Below are 26,864 nucleotides of genomic sequence, written 5' to 3'. Positions count from 1 at the left end.
TTCTTTATGGTTGAAAAAATCCAGTTGGATTATCTTCAGAACCTATAGCCAAATGGCTGTAATTTTTTTCATAGGCTTTTAGGTACTGTTTATTGAAAAGTTTATTAGGTCATAGTAACTTAAAAGCATTTATGACAATGAAGAGTGCTTTACTGATTGAAGTTATTAGAATAACAATATTACTTAACACCTAGTTTATGTAATTGTGCTATGGTTTAATTGTTGCATATATATATAGGGAAAGGTAAATAGTATATTAAAAATATTACCCAAGATTTAGAATATCTGCCTATAAAATGTTGTCTTTTATTTCATTCAAGGGAAGTTAGCATGCAAGGTAACGTGTCTTAGGGAAAAAATATAGTTAGAGAGATGGCCTTGTAATGTGGAATTTTAGGCCATATATAGTGCTCCAGTCAACTAATTAAAAGAACTTGAAGACAATACTCAGCTTAAGGTACTGGATATATTTTTGCATCTCCAATATTCATATAAAGCTGAACTAGACAACTATTGGCATCCAGCATAAGAGGAACTGATACCAGTAAGAATGTAATTGGGTATAACAGTACTTAAATCCGATTGATTCTTGTCTTCATTATATCTTTGAATAACTGACTGGTGGTATTTATGCCTATCTTGCCATGGACAGCCTGTATCTCTAGAAGTGTGGGAAAATTACTGCTCAAACAGCAGTTTAGCAAGTCTACTCCAGGATTTCGGGCATCCCTCCCCACTTTTTGCCAACTTAAAAGGTTAGGATTAGTGACCCAACTTATGTAAAACTAATGCCCACTAAAAGTGCATGTTTATACATACCGGATCCACACATATGGAAGTGTTGTTCTAAGAGATTGATTATTCAAGATTAGCTGACATGTAAACAGCTAAAGTCATTTGCAGCAATTATGATAAATGAGAGATAGAAAGCAATTCCATGACATATCCTAAGTGTATATTTATAAAAAGCTGAACTAGACAGTTACTGGCAGTCTCAATAAAGAGAACATATATCAGTAACTGTAAAAGCGATACTTTGCTCTGGGTTTAGGGACTCTATAATGATTGAAATGGTGATTTTTAGACAAGAAATTTGTTTGCTTATGATACTGCCATTGGTGTGAAGAGCACTGAAGTGGCCATATGGTTACCCACAGTATGGCTACTGTAAGACTCAACTGCTTCTCCCTGCTGGTACAGGTGTTCTTCATGTAGGGTCTCCTGGTAACGTGGCTGTGGATAAGGTGTAACCTTGTAAAATCACAAGATTGTATCATTACAGCTTAACATCAAAAACCTTTACGAACAGTCTTCCTTGGAATCTTAATCCCATGACAATTCTTACTGTCTCTACAAATAGCCTTTCTTAAGATTATACACCCATAATTTTCTATTTGAGGATGAACATATATTTAGGTTTGCTTTCTTCTTTTAGAATTTCAACTATTAGAATAAATACCTAAAGTTCAAGATAAAAGTGTTAATGTACAAAAATCTCATTATAATTAATGGTTAGTATATTTTCATAACTGAGTTTTGCTGATCTGTTCATGCAATGCTAGAATGAGAGAAAATTCCAGCTCACCAGTGTATGATTAGGATCAGTATGGTGACATAAAGAGTATCCTTAGTGTTTCCTTGCTTCATCTAGGTTGTCTTGCTTGCTCAGACATGCTTGCTTCTGATGATGCAAATTACAAAATGAGCTAATACACTAGAAAATGTTGAGTTACTACAATGAATGACTTCCAATTATGCTACAGCTGCTTATATTAAGTCCTTGTAACTTTGCAAACTCTTTATTGGCTTACTTTGTTTGTCAATGAAAAATAGTCAAGAACCAATTACTCCTCACGGACCTATATGATTTAGAAATAGATCTGAGCTGGAATTTTCCTTTTCTTCAAATGTGTGCACCATCATTTTGAAACTAAAGACACAACTTTCTTTTGCATGTTTTTACACCTAGATGAAATCTTTTTTTTTGACACAGTGATACACGTAGAACTGAAGCAATCAGAATGAGACATTAATAATAATTTCTGCTATCCCAAGACGTAAGGCACACAAGAGAGCGAATGATTGGGTGTCCTGATCCAAGGTAAAGAAGGGGTGAGTAAACTAAAGCCTTGAAACCTAGGTGGAAAAAATGAGAATAAGTGACAGGAATGATAAAAGCAAATGTAAAAGTGATTTGCGCAAGACTGTGCTCTATCTATATATCTATCTATCTATCTATCTACTTAATTTCATTATTCTAAATCCAATTTGATGGATTTCCCATTGGGAACTAGTGTCAGAGATACAGAAAGATAGATAGATGTTACATACAGAGAATGTTGGAAGACCTAAGATGAGAAGGAGCACATACCTATCTATCTATATCTGATGCCAGTTCCAACTGGAACTCCCACAAAAGGGTGGCCATGGTAACAGTCTCTATGACTAAAGAACTCCAATGCTGCTTCTTAGCCTTTAGTGCCTCACACTTAATAGGCCACTAGCAGAGGGCAAGTCTCGTGCAATGTTTGCAGAGGCTCCTACCTAATGTTCCTAAAGACACTTCTATCTAATGCTCCTAGCTACCGCTTCTACCTAATGCTCTTGCCTAAATGTTCCTACCTACTACTAATCTATTGCTCTTACCATTTTGCCAAAAGGCAGGGTGAGCACGTAGTGCACACTACAGGAAAATCTAAAGTTACAAAGAATGAGCTGCACGAGTTAAGTGTTGTTAAGTGTTACAATGACAAAGAGAAACTATGTTTGTGGACAGTGCCAGTAGTCCACATGTTAGTGAGGCAGAAAGAAATGACAGCTTCCTTGGTCAGAGGAGTGCAACTTGACAACCACTATAAAGTGCTGGCTCACTAACCAGATGACACTAACACTCCTGATACCCAGGTGGGTAGTACTGGTAATATGCCTCCCTGGTCGATGGCTGTCTACCAACTACTACCTACTACATACAAAACAAAGAAAAGCAATAAGGTGAAATGTGAAGAAATTAGTGATTCAGAGAGTGCTTTTAGTGCAAGTACAACTCAGTTCAACACTTCTCTTAATGAAACACTGAAAACAGTTGATTGGTTGGGGTATGCCTGATCATGCTAATGAGAAGCCACCTCACTAAAGTTCAGGTGTATAGAGAGAGAGAAAAGAAAATTATGTGACTAGTTATGCAGTTGTGCAATTGGATGTGGTAAAGAATTATGAAAGAAATGGGCACATTATAATATTTGTCAAGCACAAGCTTTTAAATGGTATTGCTTTACTGGGTGACAAGGGAGTTATTTTACTGCCTCAAAATCATTCTGCTAGCTTATGTCTGAACATTAATCTTAAATGAAATATGATTGTTAATATAAAGTTATCAAGTACCTTGATGTAAATGGCGTCTGTAAAGGTGGGCTCATCAGCCGACACTATGAGAGTGGTAGAAAACTTCTCCGGGTGCATCCGTGGGACCCACACAAGGGTGCTCACATACCTGCCAATATAGATTAGTCCATAATTTTGAATGCTGCTGGTAATGTCTTACTGTATTAGATTTTACAATTTCCTTTTCAAGGAAACATTTACTTTTCAATATCACAACATAAATCTTCTGGGTTAATCAGTAATATAAAAAATGCTAGTCAGCTGATATTTCATTAACTAGTTTCCGCCATGCTCATAGGAAGGTATAACATGCAAGTAACACCAAGAGCATATAAGAAAACCGTCTAGAAGAGTTAAAACTTGCATTTTCGTATTCTTCTGGGATTTTTAAATTACATACCTGTATATCATGTCTCATTTGAAAAGGAACTAGATACTGGACTGAGGTGAAGGTGTGCTAAACAGTTTGGGAAATGAAATGTGACAAAGGGTGAAACTTGTGGGAGATGGAGAGAATACTTTGAAAAACTGGTTGGGAAAAACTAATAAGATGTGGGTGTTTATGAGGGGACTGCTATAAGGAACTACATGGGCAACTATGAGAAGTGCACCAATATACTGGGTAAATATTTAGAACAAATAACTTTTGATAGATATTCTGTGAATGAAGAAAGCAAGTGGTAGTTTAGATGACATGTGCCATGATGGTTTGAAAAGCAAAATGAGAGTTTAAAAGGCAAACTATCACAGCAAGTGAAGAGAAAGCTAACAAGATATCAACAATGACTAAGGATGTTTCTGTAAATGGCTTACTATAAGCACTCAGAGGAGAGGGCTGTAGGGGTTACCCTGATAGAGACTCAGGAGTGAATTTGATAACACATAATGACAGCAAATTATACATGATACTAAACCTGTTTGGATGGTATTGCAGTGGAATCTATTAAAAAAGGGGGTGACTGTATTGTTGACTGGTTGGTAAGGTTATTTAATGTATGTATGACTCATGGTGAGGTGCCTGAGGATTGGAGGAATGCGTGCATAGTGCCATTGTACAAAGGCAAAGGGGATAAGAGTGAGTGCTCAAATTACAGAGGTATAAGTTTGTTGAGTATTCCTGGTAAATTATATGGGAGGGTATTGATTGAGAGGGTGAAGGCATGTACAGAGCATCAGATTGGGGAAGAGCAGTGTGGTTTCAGAAGTGGTAGAGGATGTGTGGATCAGGTGTTTGCTTTGAAGAATGTATGTGAGAAATACTTAGAAAAGCAAATGGATTTGTATGTAGCATTTATGGATCTGGAGAAGGCATATGATAGAGTTGATAGAGATGCTCTGTGGAAGGTATTAAGAATATATGGTGTGGGAGGCAAGTTGTTAGAAGCAGTGAAAAGTTTTTATCGAGGATGTAAGGCATGTGTACGTGTAGGAAGAAAGGAAAGTGACTGGTTCTCAGTGAATGTAGGTTTGTGGCAGGGGTGTGTGATTTCTCCATGGTTGTTTAATTTGTTTATGGATGGGGTTGTTAGGGAGGTGAATGCAAGAGTTTTGGAAAGAGGGGAAAGTATGAAGTCTGTTGTGGATGAGAGAGCTTGGGAAGTGAGTCAGTTGTTGTTCGCTGATGATACAGCGCTGGTGGCTGATTCATGTGAGAAACTGCAGAAGCTGGTGACTGAGTTTGGTAAAGTGTGTGAAAGAAGAAAGTTAAGAGTAAATGTGAATAAGAGCAAGGTTATTAGGCACAGTAGGGTTGAGGGTCAAGTCAATTGGGAGGTTTGAATGGAGAAAAACTGGAGGAAGTGAAGTGTTTTAGATATCTGGGAGTGGATCTGGCAGCGGATGGAACCATGGAAGCGGAAGTGAATCATAGGGTGGGGGAGAGGGCGAAAATCCTGGGAGCCTTGAAGAATGTGTGGAAGTCGAGAACATTATCTCAGAAAGCAAAAATGGGTATGTTTGAAGGAATAGTGGTTCCAACAATGTTGTATGGCTGCGAGGCGTGGGCTATGGATAGAGTTGTGCGCAGGAGGATGGGTGTGCTGGAAATGAGATGTTTGAGGACAATGTGTGGTGTGAGGTGGTTTGATCGAGTAAGTAATGTGAGGGTAAGAGGGATGTGTGGAAATAAAAAGAGCGTGGTTGAGAGAGCAGAAGAGGGTGTTTTGAAATGGTTTGGGCACATGGAGAGAATGAGTGAGGAAAGATTGACCAAGAGGATATATGTGTCAGAGGTAGAGGGAACGAGGAGAAGTGGAAGGCCAAATTGGAGGTGGAAAGATGGAGTGAAAAAGATTTTGAGTGATCAGGGCCTGAACATGCAGGAGGGTGAAAGGCGGGCAAGGAACAGAGTGAATTGGATTGATGTGGTATACCGGGGTTGACGTGCTGTCAGTGGATTGAATCAGGGCATATGAAGCGTCTGGGGTAAACCACGGAAAGTTGTGTGGGGCCTGGATGTGGAAAGGGAGCTGTGGTTTCGGGCATTATTGCATGACAGCTAGAGACTGAGTGTGAACGAATGGGGCCTTTGTTGTCTTTTCCTAGCGCTACCTCGCACACATGAGGGGGGAGGGGGATGGTATTCCATGTGTGGCGAGGTGGCGATGGGGATGAATAAAGGCAGCCAGTGTGAATTGTGTGCATGTGTATATATGTATGTGTCTGTGTGTGTATATATATGTGTACATTGAGATGTATAGGTATGTGTATTTGTGTGTGCAGACGTGTATGTATATACATATGTATGGGGGTGGGTTGGGCCATTTCTTTCGTCTGTTTCCTTGCGCTACCTCTCAAATGTGGGAGACAGCGACATAGCAAATTAAATAAATAAATACTAAACCTGTTGTTTCCCGTCTCATCAGACATGGCCATCTGTGGGCTGAATGAGATTTCCTGTTCTGGTGTGGCAATCTCTGGCTCCACAAGATAGCTTTCTGGTTCTTCTTTAGCAACCTCTGTTTCCACTAGAGGCCCTTCTGGCTCCAATGAGACAACTTCTGGTTCGCCTAGATGGTTTTCTGGACCTACTGGAGTCTCTGGTTCCACGAGGGGTCCTTCTGATTCTAAAGAAGCAACTTCTAGTTCTATTGGAGCAACCTCTGGTTCCACCAAAGATCCTTCTGGTTCTAGTGAAGCAACTTCTGGTTCCACTGGAGCAACTTCTGGTTCCACTGGAGAGACCTCTGGTTCCATGGAAATTACTTCAGGCTCAGGTGATGATATATTTGCTTGAGGTTTAGTTGGTATCTCATTTTTGAGCCTGCGACGAGGGTGTTCTGAAATGAACCATCATTTATATCAGTTTGTACATTTAGTAATTTGAGTGGATGGGTGCAAAATGAAGTTGAAAATGATGACAAAATTAAAGCATTAATGGAGCAGTGGAGAGATGCAACATCCATATTTGCAATGCAATATGACTTCTCTTAATGGGGTCACCTTAAGATTCGCAACCTAATGTTTTTTCTGGACTAAGTTAGGTCAGAAAAGATGGTTAGGTTCGGGAACAAGCCTATTTTATCCAAACGCATCCTAACTTTGCATAGAAAAAACTGAGGGGGTTGGGAAGGGAACAGCAATGACTTATTCTCATAAGAATAGATATGGGATTAGTAGTTTTCTGATTTTTCTTTTCAGAATATACCGTGAAACTGCTTGGACACGTATAACTGGGTTCTGTATATCCATAATAGCAGTGTACAGGCACCAGTATGGTGGTGCCTGGCTGTGAACTGGGATATTATTTTACCTAAAATCTATGGATCACACATCTAATACCATTTAATCATGCAGGTTTCTCAGGAAATAGTTACAGTCCAATGGTATTAAACCCATTTTACGAATGACTATTACCAGAAGTTAAGGAGGGATTTATGGAATGTACTAGGTTACAACTGTTCCTCATCGTTAAACATGTGACTAGGTCAAAACTGTTCCTTATCGTTAAACATGTGGCTACGTCAAAACTGTTCCTTATCGTTAAACATGTGACTAGGTCAAAACTGTTCTGTATTCTTAAACATGTATGGCCAGGTTGCCTCTTGCTTAATTCAACCGTTTTTTTCATTTCTCAAAGGAAACGATCAAATCGTCTGCGATGACTCGTTACTTCCATACAATTCAATGATTTATGAGGATCCTGTATTTCACGTAATTATGGATTCTATTACAGGAAATGATGAACTTTGCAAGGCAGTTCACTCTACTCGCGTCTCTACCTGTAACCTCATTATTACGGGGAGAGTTTTATATTTGTTGTCTTAACCTCGTACATATGTGCCATGGCTTTTCTCTTTTAAGTTAAAACAAACAATTATCAGTCTATGCTTGGGAAGTGAGTCAGTTGTTGTTCGCTGATGATACAGCGCTGGTGGCTGATTCATGTGAGAAACTGCAGAAGCTGGTGACTGAGTTTGGTAAAGTGTGTGGAAGAAGAAAGTTGAGAGTAAATGTGAATAAGAGCAAGGTTATTAGGTACAGTAGGGGTGAGGGTCAAGTCAATTGGGAGGTGAGTTTGAATGGAGAAAAACTGGAGGAAGTGAAGTGTTTTAGATATCTGGGAGTGGATCTGTCAGCGGATGGAACCATGGAAGCGGAAGTGGATCATAGGGTGGGGGAGGGGGCGAAAATTTTGGGAGCCTTGAAAAATGTGTGGAAGTCGAGAACATTATCTCGGAAAGCAAAAATGGGTATGTTTGAGGGAATAGTGGTTCCAACAATGTTGTATGGTTGCGAGGCGTGGGCTATGGATAGAGGTGTGCGCAGGAGGATGGATGTGCTGGAAATGAGATGTTTGAGGACAATGTGTGGTGTGAGGTGGTTTGATCGAGTAAGTAACGTAAGGGTAAGAGAGATGTGTGGAAATAAAAAGAGCGTGGTTGAGAGAGCAGAAGAGGGTGTTTTGAAATGGTTTGGGCACATGGAGAGAATGAGTGAGGAGAGATTGACCAAGAGGATATATGTGTCGGAGGTGGAGGGAACGAGGAGAAGAGGGAGACCAAATTGGAGGTGGAAAGATGGAGTGAAAAAGATTTTGTGTGATCGGGGCCTGAACATGCAGGAGGGTGAAAGGAGGGCAAGGAATAGAGTGAATTGGAGTCATGTGGTATACAGGGGTTGACGTGCTGTCAGTGGATTGAATCAAGGCATGTGAAGCGTCTGGGGTAAACCATGGAAAGCTGTGTAGGTATGTATATTTGCGTGTGTGGACGTGTGTATGTACATGTGTATGGGGGGGGGGGGTTGGGCCATTTCTTTCGTCTGTTTCCTTGCGCTACCTCGCAAATGCGGGAGACAGCGACAAAGTATAAAAAAAAAAAAAAAAAAAAAAAAAATGCCAGGTACCCAAACGTCGACCAGCCCCGAGGGAAGGATAAACAGCTGGTTTGGGTTTGTAGACCGGCTAACGCGCTAAGGATTCGAACCTGGGTGAGTGGATCGTGCGTGGGTCATGGGTAGAGATGCTGACCACTGCACCACGGAAGCACGTGTGTATACGCGTGAGTGTGTAATGGTATTGCCAAGGTCCTGTTTACACTTTCACCGTGTAGGGCCCAGTGATGCCCTTCGGGTATTTCAATCCGCGGACCGTCCCACCCCTAAGATGCTCTACCGCTTCCTTAAGGGCTTATATGGCAGGCTGTACTGCTGTCTAAGGGCTTACACGAGGGTTTCCACACTTCTCATTATGCCGGCGACAAACATTTGTTTACCACAAGGTCTGAAAGCCCTAAACCAATGAGTAAACAAGATCCCCCTCTGTCGCAGGACCCTAAACAAATGAATAAACAAGATCCTCATCTGTCGTGTTAGAGATGTGCTAATTTCGTTCCTAAACCACGACATTAACATGGCGCCGTGACTCTGCATCTTCATCTATACCCAGCGAAGTAACGCTTGCGTTACACATATCATATCGACTTTCAAACAGTATCATTGTAAAACAAATAATTTACCCTTTTTTTCTCACTGTTGATCTAAAATTTAATAAGTTGGAAGGGAGGAAATTACACACCTCAAAAAATGATTTCCCTAACTTAGAACGAGTAACATGAGAGGGTTTAAAGGGACTGATCTAAGAACTACTGCTACTTTTTAAGTAAAAACTTACTAGAATCATATTTGAATATATTTGTAGATGATTTTGAGTTTACATAGGAGTCTCACATAGACCCACACAAGTGGCACTGTGCCTACATGCATGGCTGATAAACTTTTATCCTCATGAATGTACACACTAATGAAGATTGGAGCAAGGCAAAGGACCTTATTACATAACTGGAAACAGAGTTTGATATATAGTTTCACAGTGATCCCCAAATCATCACATCAGTGGGGATTGTTCAACGAGGGGAAATCATCTACTTTGCAAGTATCCAAACTACCTCCAAATACATGGTTATGCTGAGAAGAATATCTACAACATATACTGAGCCTAAACTACGAGTATGCAGCACCACTTGATCATCCTTTTTGACGGGACACATTTACTAAGAGTAGATCCAGAGGTGAGCAACAAAAACCATAACTGAACTAAGCCACTACGTGGAGCTGGCAAAGTCCTGGAATTACCTGCGCTGGAAGACTGAAGGAAGAAGGGAGATACATGATAACACGGTGAGGGTGTCTGAGCTGCTGTGACGAAGTAAACACTGAACAGTTCTTTAAATTTTGATATGTCATATCAGTGAGACGACCTAACGGCTAAAGAACAGAGCTCAGCTCATAAAGACGCCTGGAAATATTTAGCAACGCGACTGGATCAGACTTAAAGATGAAACTATGAACGCAAAAGGCGTACGAAGTTCAGAAGACTTAACGGTACAAAAGAGAACCTAAGTGATGGGACCCGACATGTACAGATCTGCCATCTAGCACTGCACACACAGATGATCACATACAAGCATACACAGAGAGTAGAGGGAATGCGGAAGGGGTTAAGATGGGTGGTCGAGAACAAGATTCGTGTCCAGGATGTGTTTATCACACGTCCAACACTCCACACCCACACGCCCCAACAGCAGGCCATATACAGGGGCCTCGCTTCCTGCACAGCTAAGATGGAGGGCATTTTCGTATTTTTTCATTGTCGTTTAAGTGCTTTTGAGAAAGCACGGCAAGTTTAGATAAACACTTTACTAACCATTCCACATGACATGGTGTGGGTTAGATATCACACACACACACTCGACAGAATTGTATTAAGCTAGGCACGTGAAAATACGAATATCTTGTGTCAATCTTCCTTGTATTCAAAAAACCAAACTGATTTTTCTCTGACGTCTGGAAATGTTTACGAATGGCGGTGTGGTTGCGCATAACTCGTTCCCAGAGCGCGCAGGTGGGTATAGTAAACAATGACATGGCATTATCGTGGTGAAAGGTGGCCACTAGGAGAACATAACACACACACACACACAGCACATGCTCGATTTTGCTCGCGGTTAGAAAAGGAACCAGACTTGAAGGTTTATAATCGTGGAAAAAAATTATACACAGTGCTAAACACGATATCACCGAGACCGTAAAACTGGGAAATGTTCCGTATCCACAATACAAGGAAGGTGCCCTGAGATTCAGAAGCAAGAGACGTGGTAGACATTTTGTAGATATGCGAGGCGCTGAATGACCAAGTTCAATTGTGTCTTCACAGTGGAAGACACAATAGACCTAACACCAGTGGGGCGGAATGGGTAGGTCTTTGAAAAGTCCTGAAACTGATAGAGAAGACGTAAGCAGACCAGCAGAGGGTCTTGAGCCATGAAAATGCTCATGGTTTTGATGAAACGTTCTTCGTATGTGCGGAAGAAGCGTGTAGATACAGTTTGACAGACCGCTTGAACCGCTGGAGAATAGTGTAGTGCCTAGGGGTGGAAGAGGACGAATTTCGTACCTGTTATTTAGAATATAGATAGAGAAAAATGAGATGAAATACATACCAGTCTCTCTGACGAATGTGGTCTATATAACACTTTGAAGACACGAGTAGAAAGTAAACAGATGACTGCGACGGAGACGCTACCGAAGCATGAGACAAGAATTTAGAAAATGTCATATGTAAGAATTTTCACGAGTCTCCAATCTGAAAGGGGACCTCGAGAAACTTGCAAAGAGATTGGGACACAGTGAGAGAAGGATTGATGAAAAAAAAAACCCAATCTTGCATGAAATAAAATGCAAGAATTTGTGAGCGAGAGGGACTTGGGGTCGACATGGTGCCTCCCTCACCTGTCGTAAGGGTCACACGTTAGAACAGTAAAGGAGTCAAACTGTCAGACGTCAAACATTAAAATCGCATTCAGTTACACAGTTAAGGAAATATCCAGCAACGGGTCCACGTCCTACATTAGGCCAAGACAAGAATATGTTTTCCAAGTTTGGTCACAGCATCCACAAGAACATAAAACAAAAAATAAAGGAGAGACCCCCAGAGGAGGACAACAAAGATGGTATCAGAATGAAGGAGGAGGACTTACGGGCTGAGCTTAGCGGTCATAATTCTCCCCAAAATGGAAGAGAGAAGAATAAGGGGTGATTTGATCTACACTTCTTGTTTCCAGACCAATCTGGTGCTGTCGACAATGAACGGTTCTCCGAACGATGCGAAATCGGATCAACCACAACAAGTCATACCAAAACACTGAGCGAAAAGTGTCAGAAAAGGTTCATAAACCAGTAGTGTTGTGATCATAAATGAACAGCTCGAGTGATGACACTGTGAATGGCGAGTGTGGTAGAAGAGAATGGAGAACTTCCTCTACACACACACACACACACACACACACACACATACAGACTACACATAAGAGCAAACACACGGTACATATAAATACAAGGTTAAGAGACGGGGCAACACGAGTGTAAAACTCTCTCTCCCAGTAACACACAACTAGCAATGACACACACACACACACACACACACACACACCAGCTGGTCATAGAGTACGCACACACAAAAAAATATTAAACCCGCTTCCTTTTAAGTGAATGAAGGGGCCTGAGTGAGTGCTGCATATTCAAATTATTCATGACTTGACCTGCCTTTTACGGCCGGTTGACCTAGGCTGGCTGAGATGAATAGTGGTGGGGTCATACTGGTCCTCAGCTGATGGTGGTGCTCAAGGGTCTTACCGTCGTGGTCGTACTGAAGGGTCGTATAGTCGTGATCAAGGGGGTCGTAACATCGAGTTCAAGGGTCGTACCATCGTGATCAAGGGGTCAGGTAAGATCTTAAGTGCTGAAAGATGGCGACGTAAATAGCCATCGAAAACGGGCGAACACTACCTCATATATATATATATATATATATATATATATATATATATATATATATATATATATATATATATATGTGTGTGTGTGTGTGTGTGTGTGTGTGTTCGTTTGTTTCCTGACGCCCCCGGCAAGTCTCTACCGGGCTGGCTAGTGGGTGGAGGTAGGGCAGTCCGGTATCTTGAGCGGGGATCGGCTACTGGGAGGTCACTCACTGGTTTGAGAGAGGCGCGACGTAAATGGTAAGGTTATAAATCACAGTCATTATCGCTAGCCAGGCCGGGCCAGTCGCCCGAACCCCAGTGGCTTACACACACTGACGCCGCGCCAAACGTCTTACGAATGTTACCAGGTCAGATTGACTTATATATGGTAGATATGTTTATAATTAATCATGGGTTACCTGGATACCCTTGCCGAGTGGTCGCTTTCCCCCCCTTGAGCACAACGTAAACGTACGACCCTTGAACACGACGCTATGACCCTTGAGCACGGCGTTTTCCGATTTCTCGTGCACGATAAGATGACCACGGGTAAATAATGGGCTGATCTTTGACCTGACCCGTCGTAAAGAGTTTGGGCAATGGTCAAGCCGCTGTACCCTACGGTTGAACTGTCGTGCTCACGCGCTGTACCATCGTTCGGAACGGGTCCAACCGTCGATCAAACTAAACTCCATTTAAAAGAATAACATCCGAATTCTTGACCAACACGAGCGCAACATTGTTTGTCTAACTAACGGCAATGAGACAAATGCAGAGGGAAACAATGCCTCCTCCTCCTCTCGTCCAATTTAACAGACGATAAGTCAATTACGATAACATTTCAAAAGCTTTGGCCACGACCAGCGAATGCAAGTAAAATAAACAAATGCACCAATAAATCAAGTTCCTCTTGTTACACTCATGGATTTGACAATATACCCACGATTAACGAGGGTTAACGCCCTAGCTCTCAAACGACACACATATACATAAGTACATAGTTATCAAACTTCCCAGCGAGCAATGCGAAGCTAACTGGAGCATATATCAGAACCCCTGCCATATAGTAGGGTAATTACAAACTCTAATCTACCCGCTAACTGATAACCAAATCAAGTTAATTGGATCGCATAATCAAATATCATAAAAAACGCTTTTTTTTCTAGCTTTTGCTTAACGACTTGGCTTTGACGTCGGGAACCAAAGACCTCTAAAGGTAGATTACGATGTGGGAGCCACGTCTGCCTCGCCACAAAGAGATGCCCAAGATATGACATATTACGTCTTAACCGACAAGCGAGGGCTGTAAACCACACCGGTGTCTGAAAAGCTCTTTATATTCTCCCTGTCGATGGGAGGACCTCCTGAAGATCTGGGGAAATGTGGAATGAATAAAGGAGATCGTGGAACAGATGGGGTTGGCTAGGCTTGCCTGCATCTAGTTTACGGCCTGACGCTAGGATGGGCGTGGTGGTGGTGGTGGTGTTGTAGAGGGCGTGGTGGGCGTAGCTGCGGGTTAACAAAGGTGCAGGGCGGGAGTGAAGGGGGAGGTGATGAACGATGCACTTCCTCAACTAGGCTGTTAACACCCCCTCCCCATCTTCCCACTCCACCAATCACCACGTCCACCCAAACTACTGCGCCCACTCACGCTCGCACCTCCACCTCTCCACACACACACACACACACACACACACACACATACCATTATACGCCTTCAAACATCGATGAGAAATAAAACACAAAGCAACCACAGCCACCTCAATAACAGACAACGCCCTAACCTTACTCACAGCTAACTTACGTAACCCTAATTAATTTCTAGGTCCTAACTGATATCTGACCTTCAGAATAAGAATCGAGATGACACTATATTTCCGAATCATCCGGATTCTGAAATATAAATTATTGACTTCAGGTTGCTGATTACACACATCCCGGGTGGAGTCGACATATGCAGTTTCCTTTGGTCGATTCGTCACGGCCATCAAATAGCGGGCGGGACACGAATAATCTGGACCCGGCGTGTCTGATATGGCCAAAATATACCTTCATGTTGATGCATGAGGGCGTCAGCTGGCCGGGCAAGTCGCTACTCCATTAGCAAGGAAGTTAGGCAAATGTGTTGGGTAATGAGTGTCGTTGTGTTTGTTTACATCTGACCGTTTCTCAGATCACCGCGATTTCGGTAGAGATCCATGTAATGGCCTCCCGGGTTGGGGGATTTGGGAGGAAATGGACGAACCAGGTTAACTAGACTGCTCCTTATCTTGGGCGGAACGCTAATAACAGAGGCACCAACCAAACATGCTAATGACCAGACGTAGTAAGGAAGGAGAGAGGCATGTTCGTGTCTAACAAGGGGTCTGCTCCCTGGTTATTTGTAGGTGGATTGTAAGGGTCGCCAGGTGTGTGTACAAGGAGGGTTCAAACATGAGGAGCAAGACCTTCCAAAAAGTGCAATACCAGCCACTGAAACACAGCTATGAGCTTTTTACCTCGCGGAACAACACAAGTATTTTCATTTCATATAATAAACAATTATTTTCCTACATAGATTTTCTACACATCTATTTCTCACTTAACCAGGTACTACAATCTGAACTATTAACCAAACAAGGAGTTACTGACGGCTTAATTGCTTCCTAGTTATCAAATTATGTAATCAGGTATCAAATCAAATGCCCTCTAATCATATACTCCAATTATCGGCAATGTACCAGAGACAGACGCAATCTAGTCGATAGATTTTGACGCAAGTGGTACCCCTTGGTCATCATCACTTGGTCCTTACCACAACCTCATCTTCACTACTGAGGTCATCATCACTACACCACCCCGATACTACTGATCTTTGACCTGAAAAATCAAGGATAAGGTCAAAGTTCAACTTTGAAACACAGACACCCATCATTACCTTTAAAGAAAACGTGATCTGTGTGACGGAAAGGTTCCGAATGGTCTCCTGTTAAGTAAGGGAGCCAAACACCTGCCCCACATGGCTGGGCTCCTCTGCTCCAGGACACTTGTCCCTCTCCTGCACCCGCCAGGGCAGCAGAAGGCGGGGCTCTCCTCACTCCTGGACACCTGTCCCACCTTCCCAGAGGCAAGGGCGGAGCCCTCCAGGGTGTTGATAATGGGTGGCTCCCCCAGATGCCAAAACTGGCCCATCATCGGTCAAGGGTGCGACGGTTAGCTGTCAAGCTTTGACTCAGCAACTGTCAAGGCCATCTCTAAGGTTGGGGTCCATTAAGCTCATGGCTGACGTGTGTGTGTGTGTGTGTGTGTGTGTGTGTGTGTGTGTGTGTGTGTGTGTGTGTGAGTCCTGAGAGAGAGGTCTATACCTGACCTGGTGTTCATGGAGACAAAAGGCAGAAGACCTCCCAGGGCAAGAAAGCATGAATAGAACCTTCTCCTAAAGAACTCGTCGTCACCTCACACACTAGGGTGTGCGAGGTGACGTGAACGCTTCAGGTAACCTGGAGTTATGAATGTCTCAGCTAAGCTGGTGTTTACACCTGCTCTTAATCTCCCCATGCTAAACACCTCCCTTGTACTGTACCACAAAACCTGTTACATCCTGGATGCGTGGCCTCAAGGACAGACGGAGAGGTAAGCAGGGAAAGTCTGAAGGAAGGAACACAAAAGAGAGAAAAGATGTGAAGGATGAAAGAGGGACCGAGGGAGGGAGGTATGCAAGGAGGAGGAGGAGGAGGAGGAGTGATGTAGGATATGAGCAGGAGGGTCGTCGTCCTCAGGGGCGAGAGGAGCGTGGTGGGCAGAGGGAGAGAAGGGCAACGAAGAGTGGGTGAGGGTGTATGGGCGTCGTGGTCGAGGGTTGGCCCAGCCACCCGTCCATTCCAACACGACGGACGACCTTCGCACATCACCCTGTCCATGGAGGCCAGACTGCACCAGTCTGATGTACACGTGAATAAACAATTGTTGTGGCTTCTGGTGACAGTTCCTGGACCGTATCGTTTGAGGAGTGACTGACTGGCGTCCAAACGTCAGCAGGTGGGGGGCAGGAGCGGTGTTGTTTACTTAAGTTCAATGGGCACATCAATTTTCGAGACGATTCGAACTTTTGAGGTTTCGTTCACTTCTCACTTAAGATGAATAACCTTATTTTCTTAGTATCTTGCCTTATCTACAAACCTACCAGAGTTATGAGGTTCATCTGCTTTAAAAAAAAACATTTTTGATAAAGACTTAAATAAGTATTTACTACGAAATTCAGCGCCATATAAACAACACGGTTCTCAACGTGAATTCTGGGCATATTCGAACGTTCCGAAGTTACCAAACGAGCCTTGCCTCTGGTCTAAGGCTTCTGCGATGTACTCATCAAAGGTTCTACAGCTACTAATTAGCTCCTACGACGTGAAAAGGCCAGCAGCCTTATAGTCTTTCAAATTCGTGACGCATCAGACTCAGTAAATGGATACACTGGTCGATATATCAAAAAACTTTGCTCATTCGCGGAGTCTCCCGAGTCTGTGCTGGCTGTAAAGTGTTAATATGGTTGACAGTGGTTACCAGGTGCCAGTCATCATATCTATGTTTATGTTCACTAACTTCTTCCACACTGAAGCTTCCCAAGGGGGTGATTCCTACACGCATCATAGGTTTTTTTTTTTTTTTGTTAACAAGTGGGACGTACGTATTGCTGGGCTGATCCAATGAACTATCTAATCCAAAGGATTAAACGTAACGTTTGACATAATCATCTCTACCGATGCCAGGGGCTAAATTACGGATCTAGGTACAGAAGGATACGCTCAAGGGAGAGGCGGGCACTGTGCAGTACCTGAGCTGGTCCTGAGCGATGTGATCCTTCAAGGATGCTCTCAGGTCCTACTCAACCACGACGTCTCGAACGCACCCACGGATCCATCAACACCATTGTGGACGAGATGTATCTCAAACCTTCTTCTTTCACTTGTTTCGTACCTTTGAAGACTTTATGGCCCACTTATAAGCATGCTTAATACTCTATATTTCACGAGAGGTACGAAATGAGCCATTAAAAGACGCAGGTGTTGGGTGAATATGATCGCTTCACCCCCTCAGCGCCGAGCTGTGAGGCCTAGCCTAGCTATGGTGGTGTTAAGGGCGGTACCCCCCTCCCCTAGCCCTCTACCCCCACCCAGTGTATCGCTGACGTCACCAGCAACACGTACGTAAACATTAGGGCGCGTCGTCTGCGACAAGACGACTCCGTGGTTATCGATGACCGAATAGATGAGTGGGCGAAAAGTTGGACGAAGGGAGGAGCGAAAACGACAAGGAGATGCAGGTGGAGGAAGAAGAGGATGGAAAATTAAAATAGCCAGGGGTCAAGGACGACTTGATCATAGAAAATGGCACGACCAGAGACAGTTACTAAGATGACCACTACAGGTGTCGAGTCGTAATCTTTCGCGAGATGTGGCCTCTCTTGCCTCCGACATAACCCTTGATATAGACACACCCAAGATATTCAACGCCTGTGGCACATAAGGGTCTCAGCAGGATCATAGCTTTGAACTGTGGTTGAAGACTTTGGTACGACAGTACAACCTTGGAATATGATAACCCAACCTTTAAGAATCAAGTCAAAGGCCGAGTTTATCATAATGTCTATTGATGTTATATATGCATTTCATACGCAGTTAATATCCATTATTCCTACGATCTCCCTGCTATCCATAACTTCCACAATTATCGTCTTATTTAATACGAATGAATAGAAGTAAATTCTCCAAATTATGCGCCACAACTTGTGTAAACTCCGTACTTACCACTGCAGACCAAAGTTACTTAATATCCAAAGTTAGTTACGATACAGAAGTGCGACTGGTAAATTTTACCACATTGTAAGTTACAAACAGCGCCTAAAACCACTTAATAATGAGCGAACCATTTCTCGAAGGCTGTCGCTTGACCTACCGGTATATATTGGTATATATATATTTTTTATCGGTTGCAATCCTCTTCATTCTAAATCCGTGAGCTTTTGAATGATAGAATCACCTCAAAGCATGTTTCAATGACACACATACAACACACATACGCGAAACTACTCTACAATCTGGTTATATGACTGACCCGAATACAAATGTTTGCAGGTATTTGTTCCCTATATACGAGTGTCATCAGAGCCTTACCTCTAACTGTTGATATGCTTCATTCTTGTTCTGGGTAAAATTCACATATAATCCACAACGCATGACGATATAGGTAAATCCTACAGACACCAGTCGACCACAGACCTTCCTTCGTGACAGCCGAAGGCGCACTGACGATGACAGACTAATACACACCGGTTCAATCATGAGATCTCGAAGCTTCGAGGCCGTTTCGGATCATGTATGCCACATGAACAAACAAGAAGCTCTCGACACTTGCTCAAGACTTTCCGATACTGCGTCAATTTGGTTACGAAGATCCAGTTGGTAGGAGTTCATTAATGTTTCATTCGCTGCTTCAGTTGTCTGTAAGAAGAATCGAATCGCTAGAAGCTTGTGGTTTGGATACGTATCGAACTGAGAGCTCGCTTTTTACGTTCAGGTGCTTTACTGATTATTCAGAAAATATACGCCTTTTCTGGACTCGCTGTAACGTAGACTATATCACATACATGTCCTTTTAAATCCCATAAACACTAGGGTTCGACTCCTAAGCACGAAGGTACGACCCTTGAACACTACGGTACAACACTTGGAATATGAAGGCTAGGCCAGGGTTAACCAGAAGTGATGTATACGACCAAAAAAGGAAATCTTTCATACTAAATTTTCCATCAGTGGATGACCTCGCTATTTACCTCCCGCTTGGTCGAACCTCACGGGGAGAACAGCTGTCTCAAACAGATGCTGAGGAGAGAGCAGCAGAACACTTAGAGTACCAGTGCACAGATTCGAACACTTAGCAGGCGTATGTGGGCCATTGTGGGCGTATGTGGGAGGACGTGGGCTGGAGAGCCAGATGCGCAAAAACATAAGTTTCCAGGGTGGAGTCCTTCTCCCCCCCCCCCCCCCCCTTATCACCATAGAACTACCTACCTGCCCAAGGACCTCCTTGTGTGTGTGTGTGTGTGTGTGTGTGTGTGTGTGTGTGAGGGGCGGAGGGGGCAGCTCCAACTCTAACAGGGGAGGGGGGTTCCTCGGATCCGCCCGTGCGTTGGTGACGTACCAGAGAGTGACGTAAGCACGCCCCCTCCCTCCTAAAACACCTTACATAACACGTACATCCACCTCGAAGTGCACACTACACTTACACACACACACACCCACACACACACCCACACACACACACACACCTGACGTGTGCCAGCAATGCCATCCTGAAAACACAAACCCGACCAGTGCCAGAAATGGCACCACGGGAACAGGCTGTCGCCGTCAGGGCGCAAATACTAGGCTAACGCTTTCGCAAATCTTTATACACAGAAAACACCCCCAACCTGCGCTTATGTAACCGTCAGGCACTATATATATATATATATATATATATATATATATATATATATATATATATATATATATATATATATATATATATCCTACTTATGAGTCGTGGTCGTGTGCTAGACTCTTGGCCTACTTAGCTGGCTGTGATCTTCATTTTTTCTTGAATCCCTGACTAAGCAGGAGGCGTCTCCCGGGCCACCTCTTGTGCGTAACTGATTGCAAAACTAATTCCTTCAATGGCAAATCCTCCATTCCAGTGTTCGTGGCCTGAGTGCCGAGGGAGGATATTTTTTTTTCCTCCTGGGTAGGATCGTATAAGGAAGTAGCCCATTTGGTATGATTTTTGGACGTTCTACTTTTACACGCAGCCTAACCTAAGCATTTAACCTAACCCCATATAATCTATCCAAACTGAACGTAATAGAACGAAAATTTCCTTTGATATGTGTATGCGCTAGTACGAACGTGCGCCTACAACTGTTCATTACAGACGTCAGACTCAATGAGGTGTGCTTATGGTCGCTATTTCATAATTTCTTGCAATTTTCACGGTTAACTCCGTTCCTCTGTGTCACGCATCGTAACATGGTGTTAAGCGGGATCAACTGACGGGAGACGATGTTACCTTGCGTTATATAACGCGAGGTCATGTTTGGCTACGCTATTTGACGTTGAATTATTACGAGACGTATATAAGTTGAGCACGATCGAACGACCGTTCGTATCGTTCGTGCTCACGGGTCGTGCCGTCGTGCTCAACGGGTTTTAAGTGCCTTCTCACTTCTACTCTCACCCCGAGAAACCCATCAGCCCAGCGGGTGGGGTTGTAGAGCCGACAGTAACCCACAACAACTTAACAAGAACCCGTCCAATAAACAGACGCCATATACGTCGATACGTTAAATCCAAGTCATGTAGAGTGACGCGGAGACCATCGTTTATAAAGTACACGCCTGGGTACTCCGGCAGCATAATTTCGCCCTTATATACATCTGTTGGTTATCACTATCGTGGCGTTAGTGATCTGTCTTCGTTGTCTTCCCAGGGCGATAATCAGCGCGGGTTAATAGCACAATGTTTTCTCGACATTCATTTTTATTGGGGTTCCGCTGCTACTTTCACGTCCGGTTCTCCCGAGCCACCGTGCGTCCCGACCAGACACACACACACACACACACACTCACCAACGCTGTGACGTCATTTCTATGCCAAGATGATCTCGTAGAACAGCGGGAAGAACTCTTGCCCCCCCCCACAACGAAGGGGGGACCAGATCCTCTCTCTCTCTCTCTCTCTCTCTCTCTCTCTCTCTCTCTCTCTCTCTCTCTCTCTCTCTCTCTCTCTCTCTCTCTCCAGCGTTGTTCAGCAACAATGATGAAAGTTGGAAGAGAAACCCCAAGTCAGGTTCCAGCTCGTGTAGCGTTTGTTAATGCCAGAGAATAATGTCTCTAGCGCACGGCAGGGAGACAAGCTGGGATAACAAGTTGTGTTTTTAAGAAGAGGGTATATAGGAATTAGTGGGAAGGGAGGCGTAAATGTACGAGCCACAGAATCAAACACTTGAACTTAAAACCTTTTCAAGTATTTGAGGAGAATTGTATCCTCTGTGGGTGATTCTTTTTTCTGAGGCAGTAAGGACTGGAAATGCTATGGTCAAAAGCAACTTCCTTTAGCGAAGAGGAGGAAAAACAAAGGCAATTCGCAGATAAGCTTGACCTGAAGCTGATGAAACTGATAGTAAAAACAAAAGCTTAATAAGGAGCGGAGTGATGGTGTAGAAACAGGGTATACAAAGAAAAGATAAGGAACTGTTGGAAATCTCACAATTTGGACCTTGGGAAGAATAATAAAGATAAGGCCAGTGGAACTTTCAAGTAATAAAGAAATCATAAAAAGTAATAAAGAAACAATAAAATGAAGTGTTACGTAAGGGGTATGAGGGAAGGAATGAATTCAGTGACAAAGTCTAATGTAAGGTTTTGGGTCTGGTCTTCTGAGACGTGACTGAGGGAAGATATGAGGGGCGAAAAGGCTATGAGGAGAGAGGAGGAGGACTCCTAAAGGCCAGGGAAAATGAGAGCTACATGAAGAGCATTTGCTGGCGATGCACAGAGGGAAGCTTGGGTGATCAGTTACATCTATGTAAATAAAGCACGACACTAGGGGAACATACTTTGGAAGTATGCTTGAGGTATGCTAGGAGACATTTCGAAGGTGATTTGCAAGATATATCACAAGTATGCTACGTATGGTTGAGGTTTTGCTCGAGGTATACTAGGCGTCTGTTAGAATATAGTGAAGTCCAAGTCGGGAATATGTCATGATGGTATACTGTGGGTATAGTGACGAAGGCTTAAAAGAGATATGCTACGTATGACTTGGGTTCCCTAGAGAATAGACAGGAAGTATATCATAAGATATGCTGGACAGATGCTAAAAAGGATTGTCTTCGCTATTGCGAGATGGAATAACTAACATTACACAAAGTTATACCTCACGTTATACCTCCGAGGTCTGTGAAGCAGAAGAAGAAAAAGAAGAAGAAATCAGGAGTCTCCAAACCACTGGTCTCTTACCATTGGTCTCCTGGGGTCCCCCAGACCAGCTAGAGATCCCACTGGTCTCCTACCATTGGTCTCCTGGGGTCCTCATACCAGCTAGAGATCCCACTGGTCTCCTACCATTCAACATACCACAGAGGTCAACTCGACAAATGACCCAGATATGCGCTTGATGATAACCATCTTAGTAAATACATGTCACCGCAGCGGATGGCCACTGTAAATTCGCCTCTCACTGTAAATATGCAATCTGAACCTTTATAATGCTAACAGGAAGGAAAAATAGCTCACAAAAGCTGCCCTTGCAAAAAATAATGCTCAGAGGAAGGAAAAAATAGCTAATAACAGTTGCCCCTTGCAACTAATCAATTCAAAATGGAAGATATATATATATATATATATATATATATATATATATATATATATATATATATATATATATATATATATATATTAAGAATTGTTAATTCGGTAAATATGAGAAAGTCTGATAACTTAACTTTTTTTTTTCTTAAGTACAATATTAAATATCATTGCTTTACAAATATGGGTTAAAGGACACTAAAACGTTTATCCCTTTTATGAAAGGACCAGTCGAATCTGAGTTCAACTATTTCAACTCGTTAACCTTGAGAAGTAACCTAGTTACGTTTATACGCACAAAATCGTCACTTCGTGAGAGAAACTGACACAATATACCCAAGCCTTTGCGTTCAAGTGTTCTCGATAATTTAGACACACTTTGGAGAAAGTCGACCCCCATCTATCAAGGTGTGGGCTAATATAACTTGGCTATATATGTACCAAAAGGCAATCTGGTCATGAAGAGAGTACGTGCTAATAGCGAGGAGTTTGGCATATGTTTATTTTTGTTTTTTGGTCTGTAAGCGACCTTGTCGTCCCCCTGGCGGTGGCGGTGGTAACCTCCATAACATCCGTCCGACTCAGGCTACACCCAGGTGTAACTTGTTATTATCCTCTAACATATAATGGGGTCTGGCCCGACACACAGGAGCCTTGGCTGTAATGACACATACACACACACACACACACGCAGGTGACGCGTAAAATCTTCCGTCATGAGGGGTAAAAACCCCCAACAGAATGGAAGAAAGCCAGTGTAGTGCCAATTTTTCAGTAAAGGTGATATAGAAGTAGCCCTCAGTCATAAACCAGCAGCATCACTCACGTCCATACCATACACGATACTGAAGAAAATACTGAGAAGGGAGAGAGAGAGAGAGAGAGAGAGAGGGGGAAGTGCCTTACTGGCATAAGGCAGCTGAGATATAATAGCAATTCAGAAGGAAAAGACACACCGTGATGAACCTGCAGGATCGATATGAACGAAGATGAAACATCTTAGATAAAAGGAGTGGAATGGTTGACGGTCTGGGGGTCTCTGACACTGCCTTCCCACAGGAGATCAACGATGAATTCATACGTAAAGGTATTCGTTTAACGAGGTGGATTCACGCGCGAATGTTGGCGTCATGATGCCAACATTGCGAATGATGTACAAGGTAAGAGAGACGGCGAGATGCCGCAAAGGAACCTAGGCAGGATAAGGACCAGTAGTCGTAAGAGAGACTGCAACATTTTGCAAAGGGACCTTGACAAAATGCACCAGTGATCGGACAATTGGCTGATGAAACTTAACCTTGGGAAATATAAAGTCATTACAATGGAAAGAAGAAAAAAACTTTAAACAGACCAGAAGATGAGTTTAATATCTTGGGGATTACGAGATACGTGTTGTGTGAGGGAGATGGGAGGAGACATGACATGGATCATGAGGGAAGCAAACGAGATTTTTGGTCAACGTCACAAGAATGACAGACGTGTGGAAACGTGGTAAGCCAAAGTGGCAGGTAAATCCATCCGCCACTGGGGAAATATAAACCAAATGGTGGAGCCCCACGAGTTTAAAGCTCCTCCTATACCCACCAGTATCTATATACACAAGTGACAACGCACATATACACCTCCACTCACACACTCAAAGACAATCAAACAGGTATGGAATATCGTGCAGAGAAACTTGCTGACCATTCACGATGACACACCAACAACAGGGAAATACACACACACACACACACACACACACACACACACACACACACTGCGTCTACACAGCCAAATAAACGTATATAAACAATTTCACAACCATACGTCTGAGAGGGGCGGTCACTCCTATCATTTTCCTAAGTCTGTATGTTGTTTATTTTACCTATATTGACCTACGTTGGATTAAGGTCACGGGAGTCTTTTTTTTTTCTCTACTCCATTGGCTCGTCTGTTGTTAAGAGGTAAATGTTAAGAGGTCAGTCCACATCTGGACAGAGGTCAGGGTCAGGTCAGAGGCCAGGCCGTACCGACGTGCTCAAAAGATCGTACCGTCGTGCTTAAAGGTCGTACCGGAGTACTTAAAGGTCGTATCATCTTGTTAAAAAGAAAATAAAAGGTCAGCACCTTAATCTCACAACACATACGCCTATTGTCAGCCATTTCAACACCATCTGCTCGACCAGTTCACCATCTACTGACGAAAAACTGAGACATGCTGTATAAACAGTGATTTCAAGACCTCTCAAGAGAGAGCACCTGCTTCTTGTTCCCCGTAAACACGAGTGACGGCTTCACTCGGTGTGTGAATGCCCACGACAGTACATGATTCTTCAACTTACCTCCCCGTCTTGCAACATCTATAATATAGCACCTCCATCTCTGAATATATCGTCCTCTTATACGAGAATCTATACTCAGTATACTCCCTACTTTTCCTGGTGTTATACGAAGGAATATGTTCGTACAGTATTATATATATATACCTACTTCAATAATACTGCAAATATAAATATATGTTATATCATAGCTGTAGTGTAAGTTAAATATATATATATATATATATATATATATATATATATATATATATATATATATATATATATATATATATATATATATATATATATATATATATATATCCATGACCTAGGCAACTTGCAAGATGACTTTTGTTAACTAATTCAAAGAGGCTCCAGAGATCCACCTTTCGGAACCTCCAAAATATACAAAAAAACTTTTGTTTTCACCACCAATCTGCGAACTCGAGACTTCAGTTCGTATCCTCTGCAAACCTAACAATACACGCGAACGTCAGAACAAATACAGTCTCGGGAACGTAAAGGAATACATTCAGGGGAACGGTTTGAGAAGACTTCTCTCGTCAGCGAGAATAAGGACAAATGCGTCGTCTGGTGAAGGCGCTGTGGGCGAATGCGACAGCTTGGGACGACTTATTAATTTAGGCTGGAGGAAAGAACCGTTCCGTCAGCAGTTCGATGTCTCGGACTTCGATGTTCGACTTACCCTTAGGAGACTCTGAAGGGTGGGAGGCTGGGGCGGCGTGGTGATGATGGTGCCCACCACCACCTCCGTGCTTCCGGGAGCAGCCGCAGGGCCGGACTCTACTGCGGGCCTCCGTCGCCAGGTTGGGGCCCTGAGGGCTGGTAGTGGCCCTACTGGCTGTCCGCTTGGGTCCAGGGGACCTGGAGGGTGAGGTCTTCCCCGAGGCTGGGCTGGAGGGCGAGCGACCCGTCGGTGATGTCCTGGAAAGCGTGGAGGAGGAGGCTGCTCCCACACCGAGGGAGTTGGGCCGACGGTTCTTGCCTGAAGAAGGCGGCGGCGGGGAGGTCCCCTGGGGAGCTGACGGCGACGGCGATGGCTGCTGGAACCCCATGGTGAGGACCAGAGTTCGAATCCCACAAGAAGAGCAGAACTTGAGGATAGAGAGGCCGTGTGCGTGTGTATGTGTAGCGAGAGAGAGAGAGAGAGTGGTGGCTGGGTGGGTGGAGACTCGCTCGGCAACACTGTAAACTCCCTGGTAGTGTACCGACCCCTTGACGCTCTCACCAATACTACCGTCGGCAACACACAGTCCCTGGCCCATACCCTGCCGCCTCTCTCCACGCCCACGCTGACCTTCCACGCCCCACGATGGCCCACCCTCCTTCCCCTTTTCCACGCCCACCGCCAGAGCCTTGCATGAACAGATTTCTCTCATCGTGCTGAATTCCTGTGCGTCAGACACCCCGAGCGCACAAGGAGACACGCTTGTGTGCATGGCTGATGCATGGTGAGGATGTGCACCCTGTTCTTGTGTCGTCAGGGCACCTCCAGTGTCCTGCGACGTCCCAGGGAAGGATGTG

General features: G+C 43.5%; 1 protein-coding gene across 2 annotated transcripts; it reads right to left on the bottom strand.

Moving 5' to 3' along the window:
- Nucleotides 1–128: 128 nt before the first annotated feature.
- On the bottom strand, nt 129–26,598 carry LOC139747769 (uncharacterized). Of its 2 annotated transcripts, XM_071660358.1 has the most exons (5): nt 26,026–26,598; nt 6,224–6,659; nt 3,382–3,490; nt 1,586–1,681; nt 1,096–1,233 (listed from the first exon to the last, which is right to left on the bottom strand). In XM_071660358.1, exons 1-4 carry the CDS (start codon nt 26,393–26,395, stop codon nt 1,628–1,630), a joined length of 969 nt encoding a protein of 322 aa, XP_071516459.1. In that variant the 5' UTR covers nt 26,396–26,598; the 3' UTR covers nt 1,096–1,233; nt 1,586–1,627. The 2 variants fall into 2 exon arrangements, with proteins under 2 accessions (XP_071516454.1, XP_071516459.1); XM_071660353.1 differs by lacking the exon at nt 1,586–1,681 and having other exon boundaries at nt 129–1,233; nt 26,026–26,597.
- Nucleotides 26,599–26,864: the final 266 nt, after the last annotated feature.

Source organism: Panulirus ornatus, chromosome 5 (assembly GCF_036320965.1).
Source record: "Panulirus ornatus isolate Po-2019 chromosome 5, ASM3632096v1, whole genome shotgun sequence".
NCBI classification, from domain to species: Eukaryota; Metazoa; Arthropoda; class Malacostraca; order Decapoda; family Palinuridae; genus Panulirus; species Panulirus ornatus.
This window is presented reverse-complemented; position numbering and strand designations above follow the sequence as displayed.